This window comes from Bison bison, unplaced genomic scaffold, assembly GCF_000754665.1.
Source record: "Bison bison bison isolate TAMUID 2011002044 unplaced genomic scaffold, Bison_UMD1.0 scf7180017864213, whole genome shotgun sequence".
NCBI lineage: Eukaryota > Metazoa > Chordata > Mammalia > Artiodactyla > Bovidae > Bison > Bison bison.
In genome coordinates, this window is record NW_011494785.1 from 3,808,154 (window position 1) to 3,821,540 (window position 13,387).

A 13,387-nucleotide genomic window follows, 5' to 3' on the forward strand; every position below is an offset into this window, starting at 1 on the left:
TGCCGTGGAGGAGGAAGAAGAGGAGGAGACCGAGGAGGCGGCGAAAGGGACCGAGGCCGAACTCGAGGCCGGGGACAACTCGGAGCAGCTGAGCAGCAGCAGCACGTCCACCAAATCAGCCAAGTCGGGCTCCGAAGCGTCGGCCTCGGCCTCCAAGGAGGCCCTGCAGGCCATGATCCTGAGCTTGCCACGCTACCACTGCGAGAACCCCGCGAGCTGCAAGTCACCCACGCTGTCCACCGACACCCTGCGCAAGCGGCTGTACCGCATTGGCCTCAACCTCTTCAACATGTAAGTCGGGGTGGGGGATGGAGGGGGGAAAGGGGGCAGCTGCACTTACCGATGAGCAAGGTTCCTGGGAATGGACCACATGGACCCAGGGGCCTCCCCTGGGGGCCTGGGGACCACACCTGCTCCTTGAGATACTGTGTGGGGACACACATTTTATTTTTAATTGGTATGAATTTACTTTAAGAACTAGGGCTAAAACACCTCAAACCTATGCTTTAACCACTAGTACTGCTGGAAGAAGCAAGGCTTTGAAAAGTGAGATATTTACAAGAAAATGCAGCATTAGGTAAATAATGCAAGGATGGAGCACGAATCCCTCAGGTGGGACATGAAGTTGGGGAAAACGGGGAACATCAGCCCCATGGGGTTGATGATGGGAGAAGATAGACAGTGATGAAAAGAGGAAAGGTCAGGGGAGCAGAGACCTAGTGCAAGGAACAGGAGAGGGGTGGTGGGGACCAGGCGGGGAGTGTGAGGCAAGTGGAAGTGGAGCAGAAGAGAGCAGGGGTGTGGACACAGAGATGAATGACCGCGGTAGCTCAGAGCCTCCAGCCAGACTTTCCTTGGTACCAAGAGGTATACAGCTGGTGGCAAGCAGAGGAAATGCACACACCCGTCCTAGGGAGATTTCAAGTATACCTACGCATCTCCACCCTCACTCACTCCTTCCTTCATAGACCTGAACCAGAAAACACAGCATCTCTCCCACTAATCAGTGAGGACTAAGCAGAAACCATTCACCTGTGTGTTCGTTTACTCATTCCGCGACGATTTTTGGAGTGCTCAGTCCAGAAACCACATAGATGAGCAACACACATCCTCTGGCCTCAAGCTTATATTCAGTAGCTTGCCTGAGATAAAACGTTTGCAAACTTAAAATTTTTAGACAGAGCATTATTATGCCATTTTATAGAACAGGAGTAGGGCTCGCACAGTGAGGTGAGCTGAGCGCTGTGAAGCTGCTAGTAAGTGGAATAGCTGGGTGAAGTCATATCTGCCTGATTCCCAGCCCAGTGCTCTTTCTTCTATATCAGGAAGCCACCGGGATGAGGGTAGCCTCAGCCCTGCCTCCCCAGGCCCACACAGATGCCTGGACCCAGCTAGGCAGTGCTTCTCAAATGATGTGTACTGAAGGATCAGCTTGGGTTTTTACTCAGTATGTCGTGGGCTGATACTTTTGTAAAATTCAATAAACGTGAGTTGCTAGAAAAACAGTCACATGCTTGGTTGTCCTGAAAATGTCAGCCTGCTATAAACGGGTCTAAAGGCTTACCCTCTATTTCTGTCTGTATCTTCTCCTGGACCCGTAAGACCCAGCTCAGGGAGCAGCAGGGATTTGCAAAGCAGGCTGGGAGCACATTTACCTTAAATCCCAGCACGCACACCCACACCCACGCACAGAGACTCCAGCCTGGGAAAGTAATCCCTGGGGAGCAGGGTCTTTCTTGTGTCTACAATGCACAGGGAAGAGGGATGTGGTAAGAGATCCCACCTCCGTGTCCCAGTCCACCCTCCTCCCGGTTCCAGCGTGGATCCTGACTAGAGAAAGCAGGATACAGGTGGGAGGAGGGCTTGGGGGCCTGAAGATCGGATCCAGTGGGACTGAGGCTTGAAGACAGAAAGGATGCCCCTCCACCTGCTCTGGAGCCCACTTTGCCCAGCCCTCCCCAGCCCCGCACCATCGTCTGTCCTGGGTGGGGAGTTCAGAAGCATGCGTGAAGAGAGCCTTCAGAAAGGGAGGCCCTCTGCAGCAGAAGGAATAGTGGCATTTCCTGGGAATTCCACCTGGGGACCTCCGGGCACTTCTGTGGGTTCCCTGGGCTGGAAGAAAGGGAGGAAAGGAGTCACGGATTGTCTTGCCTCACTCTCTACTTCTTTTCCCCACCCCACCCCAGAAACCCAGACAAGGGCATCCAGTTCTTGATCTCTCGAGGCTTCATCCCCGACACCCCCATTGGAGTGGCCCATTTCCTGCTCCAGCGTAAGGGCCTGAGCCGCCAGATGATCGGGGAGTTCCTGGGCAACAGCAAGAAGCAGTTCAACCGCGATGTGCTCGAGTGAGTGCCCGCCTCCGGGCTCTGCCCCGCCCTCCTAGCCCACCCTACACTCCAGGATCTCCTGGATGGCCTGGGACCTCAGCTAGGGAAGGACACAGGGCAAGACAGGACCTCTGAAATCTGGGTGGATTCCCAAAAGTCCTGGCTCCAGTCCTAGGGGCTTCCTGATTGGTCAAAAGAGCCAGGCGCCCCATGATCCTTAGCCAATAACCTGCTTCCTCTCCAGTTATTCTGCCACTTACTGAGCCAGGGTGCTCCTCCCACAGGCACTGGGGATGAGGATGGGGCTGGGGGTGGGGCTAGCACAGAAGTAGTCCAGGGAGACCAAAAGGCAAGAGAGTGAAACTGGAAGAGGGCTGTGTCAGTGCTGGGGCCATCTCCTCCTGGGGGACTGACCCCTCAGCATCACCTGCTGCCTGTCCAGTCTCCCAGCCCCTGAGCGTCCGCTTCATATCGTGGAGGAACCATGAGGCAGGAAAGGAAGGGGTTAGGGTTTTTAGAGCCATAAAGTACGTTTGATGTTGTGTAGTCGCTAAGTCATGCCCAACTCTTTTGAGATCCCACGGACTGTAGCCTGCCAGCCTCCTCTGTCCATGGGATTTTCCAGGCAAGAATACTGGAGTGGGTTGTCATTTTCTTCTCCAGGGGATCTTCCCAAACCAGGGATCGAACCAACGTCTTCTGCTTGGCAGGCAGATTCTTTACCACTGAGCCACCAGAAACTAAGATTGTGTAAAGATAGATTGACCACCAAGATCACACAATCAAAAAATCATTTTAAAGTCCAATAGATGAGGTATTTAGGGGGAGGGAGAGCGAGGGGGCTGCCTTGGTTTGAGCTCAACTTCATGGGTGTGATGCTGTGGGTAAGTAGGTGAGCCTCATGGAAGGGGCAGATTCCCTGGGGCTCAGGAGCAGACCTTGGAGTCACCTCGCCTCTCCAAAGAGGGGGTGAGGCCCTGTGAAGTCTGCCCCGGACCCCTACCTCCCCTCCTGACTCTCTCCATGTTCCTCCTCTCTTCTGCTGGCTCCCTGAGCTCACTTTCTCTCCAAAGTCACCCCTCTGTAGGGAGCCCTCCCCACTTCTCTCCCACCTCCTTGTCCTTGGGCACACTCAGCAGAAGTGTTTCCCCAGGGGTCCTGGGAGAACCCCCTCCTTCTGTACTTGCGCTTGGAGCAGCAAAGGCCCACCACAGAGGGCTAGGGCTCCTGCTCCAGGTTTAGAAGCAAGAGGGTCACTGTCAGTATCCCTGGGGTGGGAGCTAGAGACCTGCTTCTTCTTTTTATTTTTTTAGAAACATTTATTTATTTGGCTGTGCTGGATCTTAGTCGTGGCATGCAAGATCTTTAGTTTTGGCATGAGAACTCTTGGGCTTCCCTGGTGGCTCAGCTGGTAAAGAATCTGCCTGCAATGCAGTAGACCTGGGTTCGATCCCTGGCTTGGGAAGATCCCCTGGAGAAAGGAAAGGCTATCCACTCCAGTATTCTGGCCTGGAGAATTCTATGTATGTATAGTCCATGGGGTTGCAAAGAGTCGGACACAAGTGAGCGACTTTCACTTCACTTCATTTCATGTGAACTCTTAGTTGCAGCATATGGAATCTAGTCGAACCCTGGCTCTCTGCACTGGGGGCTCCGAGTCTTAGCCACTGGACCCCCAGGGAAGTCCCGACTTGCCTTCTGTTTGTGGAACAGCCTTGGTGCTGTGTCTTGGGACAGCCCCTGCCCTCCAGCCATGGCCTGTGTTTCCATACCCAGAGAGTGGAGGGGTTGGGCTACGAGGGGAGGTCAGCTGTCCTTAGGAATCCCTTTCACCTTCCTAAATCCATGATGGGGTAGTTGTTACCTGAGTGCAGTCAGAAGAGAGGGAAGTGGGACCCATCTGAGGGACCTTGAGATCCCTGATGGGCCTCTCCTGTCTCTGACTCAGTGGCTTTGGACAGTTGGTTGTCCCTCCTGGTGCCCAAACCCACAAATGCACGTGCTTCCCTTCCCCCTCAGGGGACGCTTTGAGGAACTGTGCAAGAGGAGAAAGAGCCAGTTCCTGTCACTTTCCTCTCCTATTTTTCTTCTGGTTCATCTCTCCAGCCTTTTCATTTGCCTTTGTCCCCTTTCCACCGATGAGCAAGTGGAGCTGCTACATCTGATGGCTTCATTCTTTCCAGCTGCCCCACGATCCGGGGGGTGACCCGGCTTTGTTCCTCTATTCTGGGGCAGCGGTGGCAGCTTCACTTCCAGGCCCTGACTGCCTCGTCTGCTCTCTTCCACTTTTCCAGTTCTCATGCGGCCTGGCCCCAGAATTCCAACCTGCTTCCCATCCCCCTCCCCCCCTACCCCAGCATCCCCGGCCTGCACTTCAGGGAACACATGGTTTTTCTCCAGCCCAGGTTGTGCTGAGCAGCACATGGAAAACTTAATTGCCCATCCTCCCCGGGAGACCAAGTGTGTGGGCTGGAGACTCAGACCAGCTGCTATGCGGGAGGGGCACAGGGCTGGAGACTGGGCTGGCGGCTGGATGGGCTCAGGCTTAGATGATGGGGCAGTGGGGAGAGAGAAGTGGCTGGACCTGAGAGGCCAGCTCTGACTCCTGCTCTGCTTCAAACAGGCTCTAGAGCTTTTGCACGTCACTTCTGCTCCAGGCCTCAGCTTCCTCACCTGCAAAGAGAGTGGGCTGGGCTGTGTGAGTTTGGGTCCCTCCAAGCACCGCCGGTGAATCTATCATTTCCCCCAATCCTTAGTGCGCTTGTAACACCTTGGCATCATGCAAAATCTTCTGCCCTAAAGTGTGCTTTGTCACCATGCCACAGCCACCCAGAGGGGCACTCAGGGGAACAGGATGGCCATTCACCACTCATTCACCAAATATTGAGTGCCTACTGTATGTAGGGAACCAGGGCTGAGCTGGGTATCCCATGTGTGTATGTATGTGTGTGTGTGTGTGTGTGTGTGTGTATAGAAAGGTGAAGGAACAGGAATGGCTTCAGAGAAGATACAGACCCAGGGGTCAACAGGGAGAGATGAGAGGAGGAATGTGGAAAGAGAGGCGAGGGGCCCAGGAGCCTCCAGTGGGCACTGTGGGCTTGGGGAGGATGGAGAGCAGAACCAAGCCCAGATTCTGCCCCAGTGAATGCCCCCCACCTCACGTGCTTTGTTCTGCAGCCACGCAGGCCCTGGGCTCCAAGGCCCTGGCACATTCAGCCTGCACGTGGCAGCTCCTCCCCCAAGTCTGCATCACCCAGATGCCTGGTTTGTCCCCTGCGAGGTGCCCGGAGAGGACAGAGAGGCAGGAAGAGGCAGGCAGTGGCGGGGCAGCCAGGCACGGGGAGTTCTGGCATCTCCCTGCCGCTCAAGCCAGCATCCCCTGCCCCTTCCTTCTCCCCACCCAGTGCCGTTTTGGTTTTGTCCTGGCGGGAAGGCTTCACTGGGATTCCGCACTGCTCCCTGCCCCCACCCGTGACATTCAGCCCATCGCATCCATTCCGTACAAAGCTGTTTGCTGAATAAAAGACATAAATCACCCCTCCCTTTGGAGACTGAGACAGCCCAAGCCACCGCACTCTCCAAGATACAGCCAGACAGGAAAGGGAGAGGCGGTGAGGCAGAGGGCCTGGGAGGAGGGCAGACAGGGTGAGAGGAGGGGCCGTACCAGATAGAATCTGCCCCTGACGCTGATCTGCATTTGAGCATCACAGAGGTGCTGATATTTGCCTCCAGAATTAGGCCCTTGGTGCTGTTAAAAGCTGACCTTTCTTTTCATCCCTTTCTGTGCTAGTCTGTGGAAGCCCCATTCCAAGAAGGAATGTGTCCAACCAGGCTTTACTGAATAATAATAGAAGGCATTCTGAGCTCAGAGGGCCATGTCCATTCCCGTGTTTACCTGGGAAGGCTTTGGTTTTTGGCTCTCTCTCTCTTTTTTTTTTTTTTTTTTTTTTAGGAAAAACCAGCCTCAAGTTTGTCATTTGTCAAATGGGGATAATAGAACCAGTCATATGAATTAAATTTTAAAATGGATATGAAGTGCTTAACTTGGTGCCTGATGCTTAGTAAATTCTTTTAAAATGTCAGCTATTTCTGTTACTGTATTTTCTATTTAAAACCACAGGGCATAAAAAGAAGCCCAGGGCATTAGACCTCCTCGACCCCTACTCCCCCACGGCCCCTCCCCTAACACAGGGAAACTCAGACTCCTCAGGGCAGGTCTCAGTACCACGGCTGGGGAAGGGAGGGGCCACCCCGAGCCTGGAGGAAGCCCCCCTCTGGTGTTGAGGAGGAAGGGCAGTGGGACCCGGAGGGCAGTGGGGGTCGGAATTCTTGGGGGGCTGAAAGTGCTTCCCTCTCCGTTTTCACATGGCTGGGAAATTTGGCTCTGCTCTATTTCCTTCCTGAAGTGTTCGCTTCAGCAGGTTTGAAGGCCAGCGGACTGGGGGCTGTTGCGTGTGGGTTCTCCGCGGCCTCCCTCCTGGCCCGCGTGATCGCTGTGCACGTGGACGGCATCTGTCCTTCCCACGGAGATGCAGGGGGAGCAGTATGGGGGTTGAGCAGTCCCGGGGGGCAGGGTGGGAGAAAAAGTTTCCCCGGGGGATTCCTTCTTGCACTGCGCCTGCTCCAATCTCTGTTGGATACTGGAGTAGGACGTTTCAGTCAGATTTCATTATTTCATTTCCGTGGAAATGTGTTGGCCAGCATGTAACAGATTTGTTCTTCTTGGGGACACTCAGAAATGAAGACAGATTGTCTGTCAAACTCAACAGGCTGGAAGGCGCTGGCCTCTCTTCGCTGGGAAGGACTAACTCCAGAAGGTCCTGGGCGTTGTCTGTATGTAGCTTCTGATGGGGGTTGTCTTGCTCCTGAGGAGATCCACAGGCGAGGGGAGAGCAGGCTGGCACCCATGCCCACCCTGGTGGGTCTAGAGGGGGATGGAGAGAGGCCAGGGGCAGACACGGATAGGCGGCTTTGCGCGGCTCTGAAAACTTGGTGCTGCCCCCACTCAGAGGGATGGAAGGAGAAGGTCTCTTCTAACAGGGGTGTCTTGGGGTTTTATGACCTTGAGCCCTCACCTCTCCAGTGCCCTTTCCTCCACCCTTGCCTACCACATACACACACACACACACGCACACACACGGATGAGAGATTCTCCTTAACAGTTAACAGTCACTGGCATTTCAGAATCACTCACTCCTGTACATGGAGACTCTGGAACTCTGGAACTCCAAGTTCAAGAGTGGGATGAACTCCACGTCCAGAGTTGAGACTCCCTTTGGCTTGGTCATGGGTACATGGAGATTGGGCTTTTATACCAAAGTAAATAAACCCAGCGCCAACTCCTTTCCTGAGCCCTCTGGTCCTAGCTCTGGAGGGGTCTCTCTCAATCCTGTGTGATAACTCAGGGGTGGCTGACACTGGCCGCTCAGTGCAAGGGGACTTCCTGGAAAGGCATCCTAGGGTTTCTCGGGAGGGCCGTCTGTGAGTGAGTGGGCAGCTCACGTGTGCCAAGTGTATATCATGTGCCAGCAGGCATGGTTCCAAGAGCCTTATATGCAGAGCCACGTTTTTTCTTCCCAGCAGCGCTGTGAAGCGAATGCTGGAGTCTGCACCCAGTGAAGGAACCAGAGAAGGTGGGTTGCTTGCCCACAAAGCTGAGCAGCTGCTGAGATCTGAAGCCGGGCAGAATGGTCCACAGCCCGAGCCCTTAGCTCTGCACCTTCCTGCCTTCTGCTTCATCCCAACAGGCATCTGGTCCAGATGTCTCTACCGCGCATGTCAGACCCCAGTTGTGAGTGGTGGTGCTGAGAAACACCTTGGATGGTCAGTTAGTCCAGCCCCCTCATTTTCCCTGGACAGGAGCTGAGGGCTGAGAGAAGAAACGTCTAGTGCCCCGACCAAAATCAGGTGCTCTGCCCGTGTATGTGCTAAGTCGCTCATGTGTTCAACTCCATGTGACCCCGTGGACTGTAGCCTGCCAGATCCTCTGTGCATGGTGTTCTCCAGGCAAGAACACTGGAGTGGGTTGCCATGCTCTCTTCCAGGGGATCTTCCAGACCCTGGATCAAACCCACGTCTCTTGTGCCTCCTGCATTGGCAGGTGGGTTCTTTACCACTAGCGCCCCTGAGAAGCCCCTCCCGTCCCCGATGCACCTTTATTTGCTGGCCCCGGCCCTCTCATCTAGGAAGAAAGCAGAGCTGAGGAACTGGTCCACAAACCTCCATTGGCCTGAGCCGACTTGGTTTCCTCTGTCTGACGGACTGTGTTGTAAACAGTTGATGGATCTGGTGATGGACTTTCAGGCAGAGTTAATTGGTGATGATGGCAAGGGTGTTTACAGCTCTGCTAGTAGAAACTTCAGATCTGCTTAACCACCAGGCACATCAGCTCTGATCTGGTCCCTAACGAGAACTCTCATTTCCTTTTTAAAAATGTATTTGTGTTTATATACATAAACCGTCTGAGTCACCAGATGTATATATACATATATAGGCTTCCCTGGTGGCTCAGATGGCAAAGAAACTGCCTGCTATGGGGGAGACCTGGGTTCGACCCCTGGGTTGAGAAGATCCCCTGGAGGAGGGCATGGCAACCCACTCCAGTATTCTTGCCTGGGAAATCCCATGGACAGAGGAGCCTGGCGGGCTACAGTCCATGGGGTCACAGAGAGCCGGATACGACTGAGCAACTAAACACATACACACACATGTATATTTTTATTGAAGTATAGTTGATTTACAATGTTGTACCAATCTTTGCTGTACAGCAAAGTGACTCAGTAATATAGACATTCTTTTCTATATTCTTTTCCATTATGGTTTGTCATGGGATATTGAGTATAATTCCCTGTGCTATTCAGTAGGACTTTGTTGGTTATCCATTCTAAATGTAATAGTCGTGACTACCAACCCTAAACTCCCAGTCTATCCCTCCCTCCCCCACCCCTTGGCAACTGCAAGTCGGGAACTCTTTGTTTCTTATACTCCGTTATAACTGAGAGCTTTATATACATCGTCTCTTCTAAAACCCATAACCCCACCTGCCCACTGGTAGGTTACAGGGATTACCTGTAACAGGGGTTACAGGGTCAGCTCCATTCTAGAGATGAGAAAAGTGAGGCCCAGTGAGGCTAAGTGACTAGAACCTAATAGTTATATGGTAGAAGTGAAGTGAAGTGAAATTTGCTCAGTAGTATCCAACTCTTTGTGACCCCTTGGACTATAGCCTACCAGGCTCCTCTGTCCATGGGGATTCTCCAGGCAAGAATACTGGACTGGGTTGCTATGCCCTCCTCAAGGGGATCTTCCCGACTAAGGGACTGAACCCAGGTCTCCCGAATTGCAGGCAGATTCTTTACCAGCTGAGCCACAAGGGAAGCCCAAGAAGACTGGAGTGGGTAGCATATCCCTTCTCCAGGGGATCTTCCCGACCCAGGAATTGAACTGGGATCTCTAGCATTGCAGATGGATTCTTTACCAACTGAGCTGCCAGGGAAGCCTAAGATTCAATCCCAAGGGTGCCTGACACCAAGGGCCTGACCCCCCTGACCCAGCCCTGTCATCGGCATAGAGCATGGGTCTCGAACAGCAGCAGCCCCTGAGAACTTATTAGCAATGTCAATTCTCAGACTGTAGCCCAGAGCCCCGGAACCAGAAACCCGGGGGTGGTGCCCGGCCTCCTGCTTGCTGATCAGCCTGCAAGGTGGTTCTGGTGAGCCCTCCAGTTTGAAAACCACCAGGTGGGGCTGCCAGCCCAGCGAAAGGAAAGTGGCCTCAGCCTCCTCACCAACTCCCGATTTGTGGGCAGGTTCAAGGCGCGTCGGCAGCCATCCCCTCTGAGGCCCTCAAACGGGATTTCCTTCGTTGCTCTGTCGTCACCAGGGACCCCGGCAGGCCCTCCTGTGTCAGCCTCCTCCAGCTTTGTTTTGTTGGCCATGTCACCCTTTTGTGGAAGGCCCTGACCTTTGTTAGGCATGTTATGAGTTCTGACTAACGAAAATAACTCTGTGGCGGATGGGGATATTTTTAATTGAATTGTATGATACAAGAACTGCAGAAATAACACCCGGGTTCCTCCAGCTCGTGGTGGTGGGTGGTTTCGTTTTCCATCCTAATCTTGAAACTGGCCCGGCTCTGCCTGGAGCAGAGTCCCACGTGGGCAGCGCACACACCCCTCCCAGCCTTGGCCCGAGCCTCAGCTTCCAGGTCTTTATGGTCTCTTCTGGCCAATTAAAAATCCCTGCTGCCATCATCACCTATTTTCAGCTCTCATCCAGTGCCTTTGTCTGCCAGACACTGTCTTGCTATCGTTCAAAAAAAAAAAAAAGTGGAGATGACAACATTCATTTTGATCACAGTTGTATACGATGCTTCGTTTTCCTGCAACACAGACTGACGCCATGCATGGATCAGTGCTAATGAGCAATTTTATGCAAGGTTGTACGTGTTTATATAGATGCAGGGAGCGTCTGTGTTTATGCTTCCCCAGCCCTTGCAAGGGGCTTGCCACATCTCTGCAGAAACTCACAGGAAGGAGGGCACCTCCCCCGCTTCCCCCGACCCAAGTGGGAGCACCACCGGGATTACCCCCTGTTAGCAGCATCTCGCCAGGCAGGTCCAGACATCTCCCCGGGAGCAGCCTCATCAGGGCCAGCTGGCCGAGTTCTCATCACTCCCTGGCCTGCAAAGGCAGCCGAACAATGGGAAGTGTGTGCACTCCACGCTGCCTCACTGCCCACGGTCTGGAATCCACTGTCCCTTCCCTTGGCAGCTGTGTCCAGAGGTCAGATCCAGCTGATTTGGGCCACCAGGTCAAGGCCCCAGCCACAGGGCTCCTTCTTCAGCCGACCCCTTCTCTAGCTCATGGCCCCAGTTGTTCTCCAGGTTGGTCCTGTCACTCACTCATTCATCCACCCCAGGAATGTTTATTGAGTTCAGATATCCGCTAGGAATGCAGAAATTGACTCTGGGGATCTGGAAGCGTGTGGCCTGGTGGGAGACACAGCAGAGGAACCACGGAGCTCGAGGAAGACTCTCCGAGAGATGGACATCTAGACGCAGACCTGGAGGTCGGGGGTGGGCTGCAGGACAAAGGAGCAGCCTGGGTGAATGAGCATACAATGATGGAGAGCAAGGCTGCAGGACAGAGCCAGGATGCCGCAGGGGCAGGGGCGACTGGGAGCAACCAGGGCCGTGCTTTGCCAGGGAACTCGGGTTTCATACAGGGGGTGTGGGAAGCCTTGGAAAAATTATAAGTAGAGGAATGAGTGACAGGGCCGCGGATGTCCTGGAAGTGTTCTTCCGGAAGATGGTTTGGAGGCAAGGAGGCTGGTCTAGAGGCTACTGAAGTCACAGCTTTGGTGCGATGCTGAGGCCCTGACCCTCAGCAGAGGCCGTGGGGAGGAGAGAGGTGGGCGGAGCCCTGAGGCAGGGAGAGGCCCCAGGGCCTGCTGACCAGAGTGGGCGGGAACAGAGGCGGCCAATCTCAGGAAGAGCCTCCTGGGCTGCTGAGAATTCAGAATGCTTGGTCTTTGCTTCAGACCCACCGGAGTACTTTGTCCAGGTTATACTAAATAAACACGTTTATACTTTCAGCTTTGAGAAGAGAGAGATGCTGGGTGTGGGGACATTTTATCTGAAGAGTTCCTCAAACCAGACATTATCAAATATTTACTCAGGCCAACTTAAAATATTAAATACTTGGTAAAACATAAAAGATGTACACCCTCACTTTCCTGCAAGAGTTGCTAACACAGCCTGTGGCCTGGTGAAGGCTGCCCAGGGACTGACTCCTGCCCTCAGCAGTCTCCTCTGTGCATAGTAGCACTGTTATTTAACGTGGCCTCTTATGAACCCTGTCGATCAACCAAATGAATCCTCGTCCCCCCCAGTTCTTCCTTTAGGATGTCTCTCAGATTCTGAGCTGGCCTGGTCCGTTCGGGTCCATTCGATTTGTTCCGATGTAGCCCCGTCTCTCGCCTGGCCCTCTGCAGGTGCATCCTGACGGCCCCTGCTTCTCTATTGCTCCTGCCCTTCCCTGTACGTTCATTTTCCCCCAACACCAGAGAAACCATCGTCAAACAAACTGGATTTGTCAATCCTCTGATGGTACCCTTCTACTTCTTTCCCCTGTGTTCAGGAAAACCCCCCCACTCTCTGCATCCTGTGGGAACCAGGAGAGGGCAGCATGGGGCGGGTGTGGGGTGACCAGGACGGAGAAAAGCGGAGCGGCACGTGTGTGCGGAAAAGGACACGTCAGCTCCACGCGGGAGCCTCTGTGGCCCTCGGGGGCGTCAAGCCTGCTGCTCTGTGGGGCCCAGATTCCTGCCCCAATGCTCATGATCCTGGGGACAGGGTGCCCCAGGAGGGCAAGGCCAGATGCGCTGGGGGCCAGGAGGTTAAGCTGGCCTGTCACTTGCTTGGGAGTGGGCAGTCTGCTCGGCTATGAACGCTCAGACACTGGAGGGGTTGTGTAAGAGGAGACTCCCAAATGGAACGGAAAGTGGGGAGAAAGCCAGGCCCCTGACAGGCCTTGGAGAGGACAGGAGAGGAAACTGTGTTCACCTTTTAAACCTCTGACTTCTGGATGCTCAGGGGCTGAGAGGAGAGGCCCTGGAATTTGGAGGCGGGAGGTCTGGGCTCAGCATCCTCTTAGCCGGAAGCCTTGGACTGCCGGCTGCCGCCCTGGGCCCCAGGTTCTGGCAGTGGGAGGAGGACCCTCAGCCAGCACCTTGCAGGGCTGTCTGGGAGGGGAGGCAGGGTGAGGAGGTCCTCCTGGGCTATGGCAGGAGACCCTGGCATGGGTAAGTCCCTCCTGGTTGGTCTCAGACCCCCAAGTCTCGCCTTTCCTTCAGGGAGGGGTTGTCTGGCCAGCAGGGGGGCTTTGCCCCTCTTCCCAGCTCTGGCTGGTGGAGGGAGGTCTGGCCACTGCCCTCACGGCCCTCTCCCCTCCCGGCCTCAGCTGCGTGGTGGACGAGATGGACTTCTCTGCCATGGAGCTGGACGAGGCCCTGAGGAAGTTCCAGGCACACATCCGGGTGCAGGGAGAGGCGCAGAAG

At 54.4% G+C, this 13,387-nt stretch overlaps 1 protein-coding gene across 1 annotated transcript in view; it reads left to right on the forward strand.

The window, feature by feature from the left end:
• Positions 1 to 13,387, forward strand: part of IQSEC3 (IQ motif and Sec7 domain 3) — a 31,631-nt gene that overhangs the window by 824 nt on the left and 17,420 nt on the right. The window contains exons 3-5 of the mRNA XM_010845211.1: positions 14 to 291; positions 2,187 to 2,348; positions 13,291 to 13,378. Of these exons, the coding sequence (XP_010843513.1) occupies positions 14 to 291; positions 2,187 to 2,348; positions 13,291 to 13,378 (528 nt within the window). The remainder of the gene's footprint in view (positions 1 to 13; positions 292 to 2,186; positions 2,349 to 13,290; positions 13,379 to 13,387) is intronic.